Here is a 19,240-nt window from a genome sequence, read left to right on the forward strand (position 1 = left end):
GCTAAGCTAACGCCTAGAGACGAAGGTAGATACTGCACGGGATTAAAGGGTTTTTTGCAATAACAGAGCGTTGCTCTGGGTGGCTGTGTTATTACAAGTCTTGTCTTGTGAATGTGTAGTGACGTGCATGTTGATAAGCGTCTGAGGTTCAGCGACGAGTTTGTCTAATATCCCGCTGACATTGTTGGCTAACTTGGGTAGCTGTTAGCTGTTGTTGCTGCCGTCCGCTAGTAGCAGTTTGCCAAACGCGATGCTAACAGCAGGTCGAGGTGTCAACAAGACAAGCGAGAAGTTATAATATTGCAGTTGAGCATTTCTATGTTATTCTCTGATGTTTTGAAATGTTATTCAAGCACCGCGAACTTTACTAAAGCTAATTGTTTGGGTGGGTGAGTTAGTTGTCGGTCTGGTTGTTTATGATTGTGGCTAGCACGTCTAGCTCATCATTATCAGCATCATCTGGACCATTGTTTTTTTAGGGATTTTAATATTAATGTAATGTATCGTGGTTTTCTGTGACTGTATGGTGTTGGTTTGTCTCTTGGGTTAACAGAGCCTGGCGAGACCTTCATGAGCATTCTTTAGCCAAGTTCATGCATATTTCAGTGTTTTGGTTCACTTGTAATGTTATGCTTCCTTCAGCCAACACTTCTGCGAGGTCACATTTAAATATTAATGCTCTGCTAAGTTGGCAGAGCAGCTGAAGCTCCCAAAACGGGTTTTATTGTTTTCCATCTCTTTGACTAATGTTCCTTGCTAGAATCATTAATGCTTGTGTCTAGCTGTTTCCTTCTGTGGAGCCTGAAGCCGTTTTTTCTTCCACTGTAGGAGACTTGATTTGCCCCTTATGAGTGGCAGTTTTCCTGTGAGCACAGAGGGGTCTGAGTGAAGGCTGAAAGATGGTCTGATGGACCGCCGCTTCTTCCTGACCTTCCTCTTCTGTTCTGTGTCGTGGATCTTCTTCTGGGAAGTGCGCTGGAAGAAAGGCAAAGAAAGTCAGATTGAGGAATGGCTCCAAGGACATAGCCTTTCTCAATACAGACACTTATTTGAAGGTCAGTAGGTTGTCTTCAGATGAGATTTTCATTACCAATACAACTTGGTTGATGATTATATCCAGGAGGAAGAATAGACACTTCTGCTGGGCAGGTTATTATTGCTGGAAAAAACACATTTACTGGTTAAGATAGCATACCCAGCACCTGACAGTCTCTACTGAAATACCAGGAATGTGTCATTTTTAACTGGGTTCTAGCTATAATTTATGCTGTGAAATTATATTTCTTAATGATTTGACCCTGATCATTTTGGATTTCAATACAGAATATTCAGACTCATGAGATACATGTGGCATGCATAGACAATCAGCGCAGCATTAAATTCTCATTATAAAAGAGGATAATGAGTGTTTAAGCATGTGCTATATCGTTACTGATTTGCTGACTGGTATGTGCATGTGTTTTTTTATGTGCTGTTTGTGTGTCATCCAGATGTACACACACTGGAGGAACTAAGTCTGAGTGTACTGAGTCGTCTGGAAGAGGTGGTGAAGGAACAGCAGCGCTGGAGGGAAATTGCTGAGGCCCACATCCAGCTGCTGCGAGACTTTGCCTTCCAGGAGTGGCTTTGTTCCCAGAACCTAGAGCACTATTACCATACGTAAGCAATGACAGGTCGTAACTTTCTTCTCACATACAATTGTGAGCAGCTTGTCTTTTGCAGAGACAATTACTTGTTGGCATGTCATAATTGTACATTTATCTAGCATAGTTTTTTACATTAGTTATGTTGTTACGGTCATGCTTAAAGCTGGCTAACACAGACTATATTTATGTCCACTTGAGGGCAGCGTCTCCATTCACTACTAACTGAGTTTGCTGACACTGTGCTGTGAAGGGTGCAGTGTTTCAGAGGGTCACTGCAGTAAAAAGTATTCTTTCGAGACTGTAACTGTGAGACCCTGCAGCACTGCAGATGTTTGTGTATGTGTGTTGCATGCTCTCTATAGATGCAATCAGAACAAGTTTGGTTGTAGATATTGCCTCATCAAATTTTTCCTCTTTGCCCAGCCCCCATTTGAACTAAGTCAGTTGTAATATTGTTAAAGGTCAATTATTAAAATAAATATATATATCATGTTTTTATGAAAAACTGTCCAACATTTGTAAAACCGCACCGACTCACATTTCTGAAGGTCATAGCCCACCCTGTTACTGCCTTGATAGCTATTTAGATTGACTGGATTTTAAAACCTAACTAACAGTGGTTGAGCTTTTAGCCAGTTAAGGACTCTTGCACTCATTAACTGGCTAAAGATATTGTACTGTAAATGTGGAAGTGAAATTTGCAGACTCATATAAGTCATTACTTCCATTAAACATACCTCAATAAAATTATGATAAAGTTTATTTTTCAAATACCATCATTATCCAACTAATCAACAGCAAATACAAGGTAGATAATATCAGACAGCGCTCATTTTGAATTGAACACAGCAGCAAATCCACGTTTAACAGAGTGCAAGAAGGAAAAAGTGATGTAACTTCAACTTTGATGCCAGAGCCAGTGTCCATGGAAAAAAAACATGCATTTATCTTTCTGTGCAAACCTTAAGACTTTAAAGTTACAGATTTAAAATGCATGTTAAAATGCAATATTGCTAGATGACTTTTTTCTTATTTCTGTAATTATTGAGATAATAATGCCACAATAACTTATATGCATCTCTTAAGAAAGTTGTTTTAATTCTTACCCATTAATCAATTAAGCAGTCTTTATCTCCGCTATGCTCACCTAGCCTTATCCATGTATTAAATCTTCCAAATGAACACCATTTGTATCTTTACTCTTTTTGGCGTGGCCATATGCAACACAGCAAGTCACCGCTCCTCCTTTAGCTGATAAGATTGAGGTTACTCTCATGCAGAGTTGAGCAAAAACTAGTGTTTGTTTTGTGTATTACAGACCATAATAGTAAAATAAGTAAGCAGTGCTGCCCGCCTTGTCAGTAAACTACTTCTTATACTTTCACTTTTACTTCTACTGCAGACTGAAGACTTTGGGTTGTATGAATCTCGATGACCTTTCTCAGTTCGACTATCAACTGCAGCTCTCATTAGCTGCCTGGGGATACTACTACGAAGATTATATAAAGCTGTCTACAGGCATTAAGATCCTGCAGACATCCAGGGGGAGTCGTGACCAGGACTACGAGATCCGGCTGGTGCACAGCCTTGCTGAGAGGCGTCTGAATGAGAAGTGGTCAATTGGTGAGATATTCATAAAGACTTTTCTGCCGTGAAAGAGTTACAGCTCAGGTTGTATGCCACACCTGCATGCTGTCAAGGTTCATGTAAATGCCAGACAAAAGACTTAAAGGGGATTTTACTGATGCTAAATGGTGCTATGTGTTTCCATAAACGTTTTTACTACAAGAGTTACAGATCATTTGAAAGTAGCTTAAAAGTGTTGTAATGGAGAAGTTCAGTGTTCCGTCATCCCTTTTAATAGTCCAACATCTGTTTGTTTTTCTGTCTTTTCTCTCTGACAAAAACACAGCATACTTCCACAGTACTCTCACAATAGGATAAATATGGAATATACATGTTGCTGAATTACAGCATTCACAGAACCCAACCATAACCTGGTTTTATTGGTAATTTTGAAAAGAGAAGGATTTTCATCTGCAATTTGTTTAGCTTTGTTCAATACTGGCAAAAAACTAAATTAAATTGCACAATTTAGTTGTAAAATCAGTTTACTAGTGACAATGTCCAGCTCTGGAGTTTTGTAATTATCAAGTTTAACTATCAAAATGTGTCCTGCAGGCTCAATGCAGGAAGTGTGTTTTGTCTTTATTTCACTCATTAATTTAAATGAATTGTCTTCCAGCTGGAGCTCTCATATTTGGCTGTACTGTGGCGCTTTGCTTCTTGATAAGGGACCTCATGTTTTACGTGATTGGTGAGTCGTGTTGTAACTGTTTGGCTTGGGGGTTGGGCTCATATTGCTCTTCCTGGAAGTGCAGCTGTGTCTCAGCCTAACTCTTTCTGCAAGCATATGCTATAACACTGACAAGGTACTACCAGTTTTACACATTCCGTGGTAGTATATGTATAGGCCAAGAGTTTGTTGTAAATTTGTTGTTTGCAAACTTAAATCTTTGCTGTAATAAAATATTTTTCTCAACTAACCAGTAAAATCACTTATTTCAAAATCAAATAAAAAGCGTGCATTTTTGGCAAAACAAGTTTCAAGTAATGTGTTTCCTGTGCTTCATCCCTTCTTGTGGCAGGTGGAATTACTGTTTCCATCATAGCGTTTGTCTTCACCATCAAGTTCCTCTGTGAGCTTGCGGCAAGGGTGGTCAGCTTCTTGCAGAATGAGGATCCAGGGCGACGCGGCGACCGCAGCATCTACGACTATGTCCGGGGAAACTACCTGGACCCACGCTCCTGCAAGGTGTCTTGGGATTGGAAAGAACCGCAGGAAGTGGGGCAGACTATGAGCTTCAGAGTCCAAGTAATTTTTTTGTTTCCTAATGTGTTGTAATTATCATATCATGAGTATTTGAATGTTCTGAAATGTAAAAAGTAAAAAATACAATGTAGTGTTAATCCTTCATCATCTGTCCTCTCAGCTGTTCTATAAGAATGGCCAGCCTTTTCCAGCCCACCGGCCCGTGGGATTGAGGGTCAACATCACCCACATTGAACTGGCTCTGGACATCCCTGTTACACAGGAGGTTTTACAAGAACCAGAGTCCAACATAGTCAAAGTGGCCTTCACAGTACGCAAGGCCGGACGCTATGAGGTTGCTGTCAAGCTGGGTGGTCTCAATGTGGCGTACAGCCCTTATTACAAGATTTTCCAGCCAGGTATAATATATTTATAAGGGTTTGAGATGTAGTCTACATTTTTCTTGGTGTAACAATTGATTTGACAAGATCTACAAACAATGTTCAGCCACTTATCACTGACAACAGACAATCTTTATTTTGGCTAATTATTTATTTTTTCCATTTTAGGTACAGTTGTCCCATCCAAAACCAAGATAGCCTATCATTTCTCTACCCTGGTGCTAACAAATGGCCAGCAGCATACTCTACAGATTGAGCCCAGGGATGAATATGGAAACCCCACCAGTAACTCCACATCTCTCACAGATGAGGCAAACTACAGTGTCCATGTGCACTCTGTAAGGGAACAATTATCCTTTATACCTTGATTTGAAGATTTATTTCCTGATGATGATTGTAAATAATGAAAGCCAGCATTTATTTTCACCCTTCTGGTAGCAATTGCACAGTCACTTTGCTTTACGACAGAACAGATTCTTAGCAGTAATCATTCATTTCTGAGCATAGATGCATTTTTGTTTCCCCCCCCCCTTTTTTTCCAGCTGGGCACAGTGGATGATGACAGTCTGGAAGGGTGTTACAGTAAGTCAGTTTCACTCAACAAGCAGCAGTGCCAGGTTCTGCTGAGACTGACGCTGAGGAGGACCGGCTGTTTCAGGGCCCGCATCTCCTACAAAGACCAGCCGCTCAGCAACGGGGAATTTGACATTATTGTTCTCAATGGTGAGCAGCTTTTACATGTTAGAATTGATTTGAAGGTTTGGGATTGGATTGGTGTAAAATTTGGACATTTAATTAACATTTAATACTTATCCACATTTTTCAACTAAGCGGGAAAGCCACCAGCTTCAGTAATAATTCTACATACAGATGTTATCACTTTTCAATAGAGAGTTGTTTTCTTTCTAAGCTTTAAAGCCTAATTCTCATATTCCCTGGCTTACAGAGAATGAGAAGGCCTGCGTGGAGAAGAATGTGTCCACTCCAGGCATCAGCATCTACTTTGAAGCATACCTTTACAGCAATGGGAACTACAGCAGTTCCTCGTGGCAATTACCAGCGTCCTCTTTAATGGCTCCTCAGAGGAGGCCCTCCATGGGAGAGGAGGACGATGAGCATGACTCTCCTGTGGAGGGACAACCTGAGAAAGTCAAGAAACCAAAAAAGGTCTACTGTTACATATCGCCAAAGGTAAGTGTCAAGCATGTAATGGTTAGGTGTGGAAGGATGACCTTGTTCTATCATTAGAACAATGTAAGCACAATAGTCACGTCATAATGTGTGTACAATCAGGACAATGTTAGTCAGTAGATTATAACATACATGATGTTCACTCAATGTTCAATGATGTTCACTCAATCAGCATTTCATGTAACATAAGTGGTGTCATGGTCAGCAGATTATGACACACACATACACCTTCACATATGACATTGTTACTCATTTGATCAGAGAAGATGAACAGTAAGAATTCCCATTACAGTAGTAGTCATTTAAAAAGCTGTGATGTTGACTCACTTTTTTTTTTGTCAAACAGCAACTATCCGTGAAGGAGTTCTACCTGAAAATCATTCCGTGGCGCCTTTTTACCTTTCGTGTGTGTCCAGGAACGAAGGTCAGTAGAACTGCTAAAAACCGTTTAGAACAGACCTGCTATAGCTTGGGGGTTGACCAGATTTATTGTTCTCTTTTCAGTTTACCTATCATGGTCCTGACCCTGTGCATAAGTACCTAACTTTAGTGGTGGATGATGGAATACAGCCTCCTGTGGAGCTCAGTTGCAAAGACAGGAACATCATGGCTGCCACCTTCATCCGCTTCCTGCACAAAAACATTGGTTTGTTTCAGTCTAATGTGATCACTCGTTCCTTGAGATGCATTTAGTGAATATTGATTTGGTTTAATGGAGACAGTAATGGTGATGTGATGTATCGTCCACAGGAGGCTCTGAAACGTTCCAAGACAAGGTGAACTTCTTTCAACGTGAACTCAGGCACATCCACTCCAAGAGACCTCGCACCAAGACCTGCCTAAAAATCACTCGACACTCAATTCTAGATTCAGTGAGTGTTTTATGTCAAAAATACTCATTTATTTATTTTCCTGTATAATAAATGATCACAGGGCTCCATTGACGGTTCATTCTTCTTTTTGTCTGTTGTTCAGTCTCTGAAGACTACAAGGAACTTCTCTGTGTCAGACTGGAGTAAGAACTTTGAGGTGGTGTTTCAAGATGAGGAAGGTAAACAAAAAAAAATCAGCGTATAACTGAGTGAGCATTAGACTTATCTTCAGTGTGTGTCATTTATGTCAACATTGAACATTTTAAATGTTTTTTCTGTTTTGTCAGTAGTGGGGCTCGCTGCCAATAAATACATTTTTGGGGGCTGATACCATTATTACAGGGGGAAAAACAATTCTGACATTGATATATTGGCTGATAGTCATATACAGAGTATATACATGAACTCACATTTGCAGTGATTGCTCAAATGTGGTTATAAGACTCAAAGATATGTAATGATGGCATGATATTTTACAGTTGAACAATAAATTGTACTGTGTATAATTACATTAGTGCACTGAAACATTAAACTTCACTGGCTATTGAAAAATTATAAATGACTAAGTTTTCAAAAATTGAACAGAAAAACGATGTATTAAGAATTAAGAAAAATAATGAAGTATTCATAAAATGCTGCCTATATAACATTAAAAAATATATACAAGTATTGGACAACACACGGCGATACGGACATATCTGTGATTGGCCAATGTCAACCAATAATATCGACTGATATATCAGTCGGGCTCTATTCAGGACTGTACCAATTACCAAAATATCTTTATCCTAATGAAATGTGGTGATCACACTGCTTTATATAATCTTCTGACATTGCTCTACAGCTCTTGACTGGGGAGGACCCCGCAGGGAGTGGTTTGAACTGATTTGCAAGACTCTCTTTGACACCTCCAACCAGCTATTCACCCGCTTCAGCGACAACAACCAGGGCCTCGTAAGTTAGTCTTGTTAACCACCTCCTCTTCCCAAACACCTTTTGGGTGCTTAGTGTCCTCTTAAACATGCAGTTCAAAAAATCAAAGAACGCTATTCTTCATTTTCCAGGTGCACCCAAATGCTGAACGACCACCCCACTTGCGTCTGAAGATGTATGAGTTTGCGGGCCGCGTTGTAGGGAAGTGCCTGTATGAGTCTGCTCAGGGTGGGTCCTACAAACAGCTGGTCCGAGCTCGCTTTACACGTTCCTTCTTGGCTCAAATCATTGGCCTCAGGATGAACTACAAGGTATGGAACACAGCACATTCCCACAAAAAAGACTTATACCTCGGAAGTTGGAAGATCATGTTTTCATTGTTTACTTTCTGTTGTCAGCTGGTCTGTGTCATCACTTTAGCATTCCTCATAAAGCCAAGAAACCTGATTTGGATCTTGGAATTATTTATTTCATGGACAACCAGCCAGTGTGTTTTGCTGTTTATCCAACTCATTAAGATTTCAAAGCTCAGAAATAAAGCGGGCCCAATCATCTTTTTATCCTTCCACTGAGAAGACGAAATGCAATGTTTATTTAAAAACGTCATTTTCCTGTGTTTTCATTTTATTTTCCACACGCAGTACTTTGAGACGGATGACCAGGAGTTCTACAAAACTAAAGTCTGCTTCATCCTAAACAATGACGTGAGTGAAATGGACCTGGTGTTTGCTGAGGAGAAGTACAGCAAGTCAGGACAGCTGGAGAAGGTGAGGCAACATATTGGAAAGGACCTCCCCTTTTATCCCTTATGTCATTTCATAAGAGATAGGAGCAATAAACCAAACAAAAGAAATCATATTGCTTATTTGGAAAGCACTTCATTGATCTTAAAGAGGGGGAGTGGCAGTGGACAAATAGAGTTTGGCATCTGTGGTCCCCTTTTTTTTTGTTGCTCCAATATAAAATCCCACACAAAAACTGGCTGTTTATCACCCCATGATGAAACCAAGTTCAACGTACTTCTTTTTAATTAGGTACATATGCTGTGCACCATACAGATGTTTTTTTTACTGTTGAATTAACTGCCCAGTAATTATAATAAGCCTGACAGGTGTGTGACAACCAAACACATCCTTGTAAGACCATTTATTGGAGACCAACACAGTAACAGGAGTTTTTTTATGTATTTTGTCTGACATTTTTTGTCCTGACACGTGTTCTCCTGCAGGTGGTGGAGCTGATATCAGGGGGAGCACAGATTGCTGTTACCAATGAAAACAAGATGCATTATCTCAACCTGCTGGCCCAGTACAGACTGGCTAGTCAGGTGAGAGATGAGGTGGAACATTTCCTGAAAGGTAAGGAAAGCAGCACAGCTGCAGTCTGCCATTTTTGCCAATTCCTCTAATTGGAGATCTCCGGTAATCTGTGCATAATTAGTGTAATTTCCTGATCAATTGCAGGTTTGAACGAACTGGTTCCAGAAAACCTGTTAGCCATATTTGATGAGAACGAGTTGGAGGTATGTGTGATGATTAAATTAAATTAAATCCTGTTGATCTTTAAAACACCGTTGGATAACGATTTATTTATTTATTTTAATTTTAATCTGTTCAGCTGCTGATGTGCGGTACTGGTGATATAAACGTGCAGGACTTCAAGGCCCACGCTGTGATTGTTGGAGGATCGTGGCATTTCAGAGAGAAAGTAAGTCATGGAAATTCTCTGCCTCCACTGTGTCTAACAGCAGGGTACCAGTGGAAATATCAGAGCATGTTCATTTTCTGTTTCCTCAGGTAATGAAGTGGTTCTGGGCAGTGGTGTCCAGCTTCACCCAGGAAGAGTTGGCTCGTTTGCTTCAGTTCACCACCGGATCTTCCCAGCTCCCCCCAGGAGGTTTCAACACCCTCTGCCCGTCATTCCAGATCATCGCTGCTCCCACACACAGCACCTTGCCCACCGCACACACCTGGTGAGTAGGAAAACACAACAACATACATAAAGGATAAGGTTTACATGATGCTATATTTTTAGTCCCATGAAACGACAACAAGCCATAGGTTCATCTCTCAGTCTCTGACTTCACAACCCTGTCTCTGGCGCATTGGTTCCTATCATGGACATAAAATAAACTGTTCACAAATATTTAGTTTCATGCTTAAAAAAACCTCAAACATTCATAAAACAACTGAGCACCATAGTTCTTAACAAATGTTACTCAAACAGGAGAAAATGGTGCATTTCTTGGGAACTATTTTCATTTGCCAATGAATACACATTTAGTGTTACAGTGCTGTATGTTGGATCATTTTATTGTTTGGTTTTCATGGGCTTTGTTTAAATAAAATAAATAAATGTAATTTGTATTGCACTTTACATTTCAGCAATCTCAAAGTGCTACAGAAGAAAATAAAATGAAAAATAAAAAGGTTAAAAGAGAACATATAAAAGACACTTAGCAAAATGCTTTAGTAAAAAGATAAGTTTTTAGGTCTCTTTTAAACACATCTGCAGTCTGTGGGGCCCTCAGGTGGTCAGGGAGGGCGTACCACAGCCCCAGGGCTGCAGAGGAAAAGGCCTGATCACCCATGGTGCAGAGCTTGGTTCTGGGGGCTTGGAAGGTATTTATGTTTTCAGAATGGAGGGTGCGTGAGGAGGTGTGGGGGGTGAGGAGTTCCTTAAGGTATGGGGGGCATGTCCGTGAATGCACTGGTGAGTGAGGAGGGAGACTTTGTACTCAATTCTGAGTGGGACAGGGGGTCAGGGAGCCAGTGAAGGGATTTTAGGATGGGGGTGATATGATTAGCAAGTAAAGTATAAAATAGCACCTGACTTATACTTCAAATGTTAACATCTGCATAAATATTATGGAGAGTATTTATAAATGTTAAATAAATGTTTTATCTGACTCTTTGAACCTCTTCTCTGTCTAGTTTTAACCAGCTGTGCCTCCCTACCTATGACTCCTATGAGGAGCTACACAAGATGCTGAAGCTGGCCATCAGCGAGGGCAGCGAGGGTTTCGGCATGCTCTGACTCCTCCATCACTGGCACTGTGTTTCCACTAGTACCAGTCCAGACCAGCACTGCCCACTCCAGTGCACTGGTTCCCTGCATTCATCTGCATTTACCAGATGGGCTTCTTGGCAGAGAGAATACCCAGACTCCCTCTAAATACTCTGTCAGGATGAGAGGGTGTCACAGGAAGTCCCAGACAGCCGTGCTGGAATCGGGACTCATCATATGAACTGTTGAGCTACTGTATGTACATAAAATATCTCATTTTGTTAAAACAAAAAAGGAAGCCACAAACTGCTGAAAAAGTTGAGCTTTTGGCTAATTTTATTTCTTAATGCTGAAGTTTGCTTAATTTTATATGTTAGAAAGACAAATGGCGCTAGAGCAAAGGCCTTGAGTATTACTGTATAAACTGCTTCTTTTGCATTTTGCAAACTGAGGAACACTTAAGTGCAACAGCAGCCTACATGTGATGTGGGTGACGTGTGCATCGACAGCACTTTGGCCTTAATCGATCAGGGACTGATGTGTGTATGTAAATATATAATATCACTCTTTTATTTCAATACTTGTACATAGTAGTGTGTATAAATAGGTTTTCATCTTATGACCTTTTTTTTTTTTGATTTGGAGAAAGGATCTAATTTGTTTATCGTTGCACGTTTTCTGGGTGAAGAGTTTATATAATTTCTATAAACTTTTTTTTCTGTCAGAGATGAATGGGTTTTAAAAGAAGCCAAGTAATTTCTATTGTTTATACATGTTTTTAACTTATTGTGTCTTGAAAAAAAAAAAAAATTGTGTTGACCCATACTTTTGAATATATGTTTGTCCGGAGCAGTAAATGTTTTTGTTATGTTTTTTTTTTTTTTTTTAACCTGCCTTATTCATGCCCTTTGCCTCTGATTGTATCCAGAGAGGTCAGTAGGTGAGAGAAGTATTGTCAACAACAATAGATAATAGTAATATATATTTCTTTACTCACAAATACATGCGGGTTAACTGTGGATGTGAGCATTGGTTGGATGTAGAAGTTGCAGAGAGCTCGTATATAACAGAAGCAGTTTTGTTATTTATGTTGTGTCATTCACAGCCTTTTATGGGTTTACCTCAGAATCTCCTATACCACCTATGCATCCTCTGACACACGTAGTTTGTTCATAGTTGCCTCCTTCCAGTTCTGACTGTACAACCTTAACCATATTTTCTCACATCCTCCGTATACGAAAACATTATATCATCTGAGAATATACCATTTGTTTCTTTACATTATTGTAAAACTTTTTATCTTTAATGTTAGTCTCATCATTATCCTGAGCCAACAGAGTTTATTTCTTTTTTTTTTCTGTTCACAATTGTGTAGAAGTCTCTTTGCTGTTCCAGAGTTTACATGTTCATTAGCCATTTGTAGTTGTGTGTGCTACCCGTCTGCTGTTTGTAGAGCATTAGGAGAAATTATGTCAAGGCAGAAGCAAAACCTAATGGATGATCCTTCTTCTCAGTAGTATTACAATTTGAATATATGCTCATTTTACCCACAGAGCACTGGACTGAATGCAGGTCCTATTCTTCACATTAGTCACACAGTTGGCAGTAAGAGTAGAAATCTATTCCTGAGACAAAGACAAAGATGTTTAAATATTTTGAGAGTCTGCGTTGGGATTTATTGCATTGGCCTCAGCAAAGCTAAGTGGATGTGATGATTATTTGTTTGTGCTTTAGCTGGCCTTTTTAAAGTGTTTCAGGGTTTGTCAGTGGGTTTATGGGTCTGTGTTTATTTGGGTTGTGCAATGTTGACCTGTTTTTTAGTGCTTATGAGAATTGAGCACCAATACCAATGGCTGACATATTTATCAGAACTAAAGGTAGTTTAATTATAACGTATTAGTTGGATCCCCAAGTAGATATGACTGTTATAAACAAGTATGAAGGAGCTCTTTCTTACAGTTTTATGTTCTTCTATCTTCTGTGTTTAGTGTTTTGCTTTTCATAACCATCATGACTCTGTTTATCTCGGGATGGTTTCTAGATTAGTTGGCCTGAGTGTGACTTGGAACTTTTAGCAATGTAGATATTGTGAAATATTTGCCTATGACTTTGAAGCTGGGGTGCTTTTTTTCTTTTTTTAAATGGCACGCCTCTGCTGATGAATGTTTTAAGATTATCTGCACTGCAGGTCCTTTGTTTATGGGAATAAAAAATGATGGACTAAATTCTTAGCAATTTATCTCAAGTGTATGTGCAGCATATTTGTATTGTCTTATGCAGGGTGGCTCAAAGTAATGACACAACTTTTTTCAGACCTGTATTTTGGACTTGGACATGGCCTGTGGTCCTGATTATGTACAGTGTACCCAAAATAATATAAATTGTGTTGAGCAGAAGAAGATGTATTACTTCTAACACTTGGGTTACTAGTGTTGCTGCCTTCTTAATCCAGACAGAAAAAGATCTTCAATCAAAAGCCATTAAGCACTCATGGTCTGTGACAGAATGTTTGGTAATGGTTTGTGTATGTGCAGTATTTGTTACAGTGAAGGCAGAAACTAAAGTTTTTGGCTGCTTTTCTCTCCACAGTTCTGTAAACTGAGATCCTCCAAATTTAATTTTTGAACACATTCCTTCGATTCCTCATCAAGAAGTAAGTAATTTCATGGCATGCAGAGTGCACGTTTTAGACACAAGGGGGCAGTGTCTCTACATGGGACATGAACTCACCGGGAGAGCAGGAGATGCATGTCTTCTCTGCTGTCATCCCTCAGGACAGTTTAGCAGCAGTAAATGATGAGGGGCTTTCCTGTCTTCAGCTGACCCTCCACACTTTCACACACAGAAAGAGGGAGCGAGCCAAATTGAATCCCCTCCATTAGAGACTTTTCTCATTTCCCCACACACACACATACAATACATACCTCATGAACACACGAAAATAAACAAAATTTATTCAAACCTGCTGGTTTCACGTCAGCTGAGGACTTAATGAAATCAGTCTTTTAAAAGCTCTCCTGTGTATGGAATGTGTCACACTAAACTGCTGAAAGTGAAATGAAAACAAGGACTCCCTCTCCTTTCACCATATGGAGATGATGGCATGACTGACAGTCTTATCAGCACAAGATGTTCCTGAGTCATGCAATATCTTGTAAAGGACTCTACAAGTAAAAATCTTTTTTTAATTGCTCGAAGGTTATGGACATGCAGGCCCCATGGCTCTCCACACTATACTCACATGTTCCTGGCGCGTCTCCTCACACTGTGGTCTGAACACTATCAGGAGCAGGCAGAAAGGCATCTTGAAGTACTTGGAGGCAGGAGTCCAGTTATTTGGTCTTGGCATGCACCTGTGGATTTGCATAATGGGCTCTCTCAAATTTCCCCCAGGAATGCTTGCTAAAGAGGGACCACAAATCAGAAAGTCATCCTCTGGCGTTTACTAAGAGTAATGTACCATGTTGGAGCAGCTCTCCTTCCCCAGAGAACCTGCACTAGATCGCACAACAACAATACCCTGCATATTTGTAAATTCATCTGATGATACTAATTCCCTGGGAAAACATGTTTCTCTGACAAATTTCCCATGTACTATTCCATAAACATGTCCAAACCTGACTGCAGCTTGGTTTTGGGGGTTCTGGGTTGCCAAGTTCCTAGGGTAGTCAATTTATGGGTGGTTCATGTCAACCAAAGAATTTACAAGATCGAAAATACGGTGCCTCATTTCATCTGTGAGTCAGACACCCTGCCTCTTAGGAGATGTCCATTAGTTCGGCTGTCTCTGTGATCAAAGATAATTGTCTGCATGCTGTGATCTACATTGGGCAGAAAACACAAATGTGGCACGCCTTGACTATCTTTAGAACATGACTGCTCTCCCTCCTTACTGCTGAACAGCCATGGGGTTGTCTGCTTCCCATTCCAGCATGCAGGTTCTCATTACCTGATTGGACGCCAGTGATTAACTGCCAACTGGATTAGCTGTGGGTATTCATCATCTTTGATGATTGGACCGATTTAGAGGCCAATCTTAATCAGGGTTGTTGAAGGACAGCAGAGCGTCGCTCCAGCAGCAGCAAGCCTGGACAGAAGTTCCTCCGAGGAAGTTTACTCTTATATGTAGACTTCATGTTACATGAGAGAGCTCCCTCAGGTCTCAAAAACCCTGGCAAGCATCAGGTCTCACTGTGTAGGTATGCAAAGTACTCCTCCAGAGTGAGGAGAGTATAGAAAGAGAGTTCTCTTCATCTACGCAATGGCTGTGGAATAAAATGATTTTGGCTTTTTTTTGGTTGGAATTTCTGTCTCAGCTGTATTCTGCAGTTGCCCTATCTGGGTCTTAATTGGCTCCCCTTATGCCTGGTGACAGTGTGGTTCTGCAATTGACGTTGTTGAGGATTATGGGGAAAACGGCTGCAAGAAATGTACATCCCAGTGATGACAATGGTCTGGCAACTAAGTACAGCAAAGGAATGTATGGATGGGATACTACTGCTGATTAAAGCAATTTTCCCCCCATCTCTTGATATTTCACAGATTATCTGTTGCTCCTATCAATCCTCTGTGATTCAAGTGTTGAGACCTGCCTCTCAGCACGGCTGGGATGCTGCAAATCTATGCTGAACATGTACAAGACGGCCACACGTAGATGAAAAGGCCTCATTAAATTACATTTTTTCTATCTGAAACTGGACCACTAGCACATGTTTTGTTTTGAAAATGATATAAACGTCCGTGTGTAAAGCTGAGGTCAGACACAAGCAGAAGCTTACAGCCACAAGCGGTCTTGAAAAACGGCTCATGCAGAGATTAAGTGTCCCCCAGCTGATGGCTGTCTGTGTTATATATGATGTTGGAGCAAAGCTTTTGATTCATGGGTTTAGTTGTCCTGCTGGGATGTGCAGCTGTATTATATTCTGTGTGTCGGGAAACATTTCAGTCCTTATATTTCCTCTGTAAAGACAGGGTCTCTAATGTAGACTGTTCAACTGTTTGACGAACACCCCCGTTCTGCTCCGCCCTTACTGTCAGCCTTATGAATAGACTCTGAAGTGGGGTTCATCTTAATGTCTGTCTGTACATGTACAGTGTAAGTGCAGCCAACAGTCAGTGCAGGAGAAATGTTTTTAGCAGTTATAGGAACAGCAAATTCAGTCTGTTCAGTCTGTTGGTTGGTTTTTCCACCACTCTGGACTGAAATATTTCTACAACTGATAGATTGTGATGAGATTTGATGTACATTTGGTAGTTTTGCTAAACATTGTCACCCAACTTTTGATCAACAGCACCATCATCATGTTAAAATTCAATTTGTGCAAACTTTGGTTTATGAACAGTTTCCCAAATGTTGATATTCATTCATCATTCTCAGCTGTTAAGTGCTAACTGGCAAATGTTAACATGCTAACATACTCATTTAAGACCAGGTGACATAGCAAATGACAATGCTAAACATCAGCATGACATTTAGCTCAAACCACAGCTGTGCCCACAGAGCTGTTAACATAGCTGTAGACATTGTTGTATCTGCCTGCTTGCATGTCTGCTCATAAACTTCACCATGTCAAATGGTCCTTTTAACTGTACATGCATGTAAAATGCTTCATACAGTTCCTGAACCATGGAGAAGGACGGTGTGGTTTACAGGATTCTGCCCATATGTGATCTGTAGCTGTATAGTTCTGGTTTATAGGGGTCAGCAAAGTCGAAGTCACTGTCATTAATCCTTACTCCAACAGTTATGCTGTTAGAAAAACAATCAATACTTAAAGGGATGCTTGCCACCCTGAGGGACTTGAAATGTGCCAAAGCCTGGTTGGCATGAGGCAGTAATGATTCTGGCATTGGCCTATTTTCCAACCACACCACTGCAGGTCATTAAAGAACTCCAGTCCTCTGGGTTGATCCCACTCTAACTCCTCACCAGGCCAAGCTCTGTTTCCAAGTAAACCCACAGAATGGTCATATCCGGTCTGATGAATTACTGCCCCACAGTGTATGATCCTAACAAACTAGCAGGACCTGCAATATCCCACCAAACTACCTGAGGCTCAGTATTTGTGAATGAACCATCGTGTTGGTCTGTGGTTTGCGGTTGTTGTAGAGCCTTAGTCATCTTCTTAGCAACAACTCATCATGGAGTTTGTCAACTCAGAGGGGATTTCATTCATTCATACTTTCTCCAGTAAGAGGATGAGGTTTTAAATGGGTTTCAGTGACCACAACCGTGCAACCACAACAATAGTAGCCACATCTGGCCGGCACATGTGCCATTTATTTTTGTGTACAGACGAGCAGTGTCCAGCTTACAGTGTGTTTACAGTGGAGAGCCACACATCACCTTCACCTCTGTGCTGTGTAGTTGGGTCTGTCAGGAAGGGAGTAGAAAGAAAAACAATTTCTGAAAGAATCATCAAAGACAGGATGTGAAAACAGGCCAAAAAAGGATTCTGCAGTTACATACGTTTAGCTTGGCTCGGGGATGCCAGCAGATGAGTGCTGGCTGGCACCGCATGCCACACTACATACTGCTAAATTTACTGAAGGGGAACTGCCAGGAGCCAGTGACTTAGAGATGTGGATGAAAGAGAAGAAAAGTGCATCACACCTGCTGGAAACTGCTGATTGAGAGGAGGCGAGTTCCTGTCTGCTGCGGCGGTCTCTGCCAAGTCATCCCAAAGATGCTCTGCAAAGTAGGGACCACCCTGGTGAGAGAGAGAGGAACAGGGTGAGGTTCTGTTCAGACTGACAGAAAGATTGACTACATCCTATCAGCTGCTGCTTACAAATGTGCCCGGCTCCCAGTTTAGATAATGGCATGCTGCTGCCTAAACCCTTTGAAAAAGAAACTGCATGTTTTCAGCCTGATTTCATCCCAGCTATGTTCTCATGAATAGCAGATTCACATTACTCCTCCTAACAGTCATTACATGTAAAAGTTAGAATCATGGGGGAATAAGCTACACGACTTGATATTTTCTTAACTGCAGGTCCGCCTTTCTCATAAAGTTATCATCTGGGCCCAGGTGCAAGGCAGCCCAAAGAGGATATAATGTAACTTATCAGGCTCCTCTCTGCTTTCTGTGTTTGCATTGTGGGTCATGGCAGGAGTCCCTTCCTGTTTGACGGTGTCAGCCACCCAAATGGGATGATGAGGATACCATCCAGGGCACTCTGGGGAGGACATTAAAAAACAAGAAACAAGTGAGGACATGAGAGAGGCCACAGACATGGCAGAGAGTGTTTGCTTTGCTCTGGGTGTGAGCTATGCGAGGATCTGCCTGTATATTTTTCTTTAATGGTGACTGGTTAAAACAAGGATCCCCCATGAAGGGTCACTGCACTGCTGCACCAAGAATATCAGGGAGAAACATGTAAACGAATCTGTATTTTTAACCATACCTTTTGACCATGTGAGTTTGAAGACCTTTTGATTCTCCTCCTCATCTGTACACATGACTTCACAGATTAGTTTACACGATGGGAAATATGACTCATTCTTGTCTGAGTCATTTTCAAAGAAAAGAGTCATTTTCGTTTTTACGCTACAAACAGAATGTACTCAGGGTTTTCTTTTGAACAATTACTCAAAGATAAGAGTCATGTGGTGCTGACAAAACAAAGAATGCACTTATGCTTTACAGTTTTCAGCAGAGACATCAAAGCAAAATGAACAGAACAAAATACAACAGACTCTTAAAATGGAAAAGGCTTGTTTTTCTTGAAATGCCTGCATGACATCAGTCAAAGAAAATACATATTCACTGGCTGCACTAATAGAGGAGAAGCATGCTGACGTGCTTCTGATTAGTTTGCTCCGTTTGGATAAAGCTGGAGGAAAAGGAAGAAGGTGACACTGGTGACATTGTCCAGGCTGTGAGAGGCATGTGTATGAGCACACACAAAAGAACTCTCTATTGATTGCATCTTCTGCCATTACACTGTCATCATAACCAATTAAACTGGCTGTTAAGATGTTGCATTTCCCGTTCTCTTTGTTTCTTTCCCAGCATCTCTCCTCCCAATTTGCCAACATCTTTTACAGACCCTGATGGAATCCCCCAATTTTTGAAGCCGTCCATTCCAGGCAGCTGTCATCGTTTCAAATCCGAAACCGGCCAACTGCTCCACAAGGACATACAAATTTCGTCAGATATGCAAAATTGTCCATGGACTGTGGTTTATTTTCCATCCACTGAATTGATCTGCGATCTTGTTGCAGTCATTAGAGAATGCAACAGCAAGATTTTTGTGGCAAAGTAAACATTACATCAGCAAAGATTTCACCCAGAAAGACTTCTCCAAGGAGGTTTCACATGGAAATAAAGTTCCAAGTAGATATACAGTATCACTTAAGTTTTCAGTCACTGTTCA

The 19,240-nt window shown here is 40.8% G+C and overlaps 1 protein-coding gene across 2 annotated transcripts; it reads left to right on the top strand.

The window, feature by feature from the left end:
• Position 1: 1 nt before the first annotated feature.
• Positions 2-12,990, top strand: arel1 (apoptosis resistant E3 ubiquitin protein ligase 1). 2 transcript variants are annotated; one of them, XM_053335832.1, is made up of 22 exons: positions 2-25; positions 829-1,055; positions 1,491-1,659; positions 3,049-3,269; positions 3,892-3,963; positions 4,295-4,521; positions 4,640-4,877; positions 5,028-5,197; positions 5,402-5,582; positions 5,806-6,050; positions 6,397-6,474; positions 6,555-6,696; positions 6,801-6,922; positions 7,026-7,101; positions 7,767-7,876; positions 7,987-8,166; positions 8,497-8,622; positions 9,084-9,213; positions 9,319-9,377; positions 9,473-9,562; positions 9,652-9,827; positions 10,789-12,990. In XM_053335832.1, exons 2-22 carry the CDS (start codon positions 908-910, stop codon positions 10,889-10,891), a joined length of 3,063 nt encoding a protein of 1,020 aa, XP_053191807.1. In that variant the 5' UTR covers positions 2-25; positions 829-907; the 3' UTR covers positions 10,892-12,990. The 2 variants fall into 2 exon arrangements, with proteins under 2 accessions (XP_053191807.1, XP_053191806.1); XM_053335831.1 differs by lacking the exon at positions 2-25 and having other exon boundaries at positions 69-1,055.
• The last annotated feature ends 6,250 nt before the right edge of the window (positions 12,991-19,240 follow it).

Source organism: Scomber japonicus, chromosome 16, assembly GCF_027409825.1.
Source record: "Scomber japonicus isolate fScoJap1 chromosome 16, fScoJap1.pri, whole genome shotgun sequence".
In the NCBI taxonomy this organism is placed as follows: domain Eukaryota; kingdom Metazoa; phylum Chordata; class Actinopteri; order Scombriformes; family Scombridae; genus Scomber; species Scomber japonicus.

Bases quoted from the DNA above. Each gene is read 5' to 3' on its own strand.
- arel1 (XM_053335832.1), top strand. From the start codon at position 908: ATGGACCGCCGCTTCTTCCTGACCTTCCTCTTCTGTTCTGTGTCGTGG. The intron at 6,697-6,800 runs GTTTGTTTCAGT...TATCGTCCACAG, and splicing joins CTTCCTGCACAAAAACATTG to GAGGCTCTGAAACGTTCCAA. The intron at 8,167-8,496 runs GTATGGAACACA...TTCCACACGCAG, and splicing joins GCCTCAGGATGAACTACAAG to TACTTTGAGACGGATGACCA.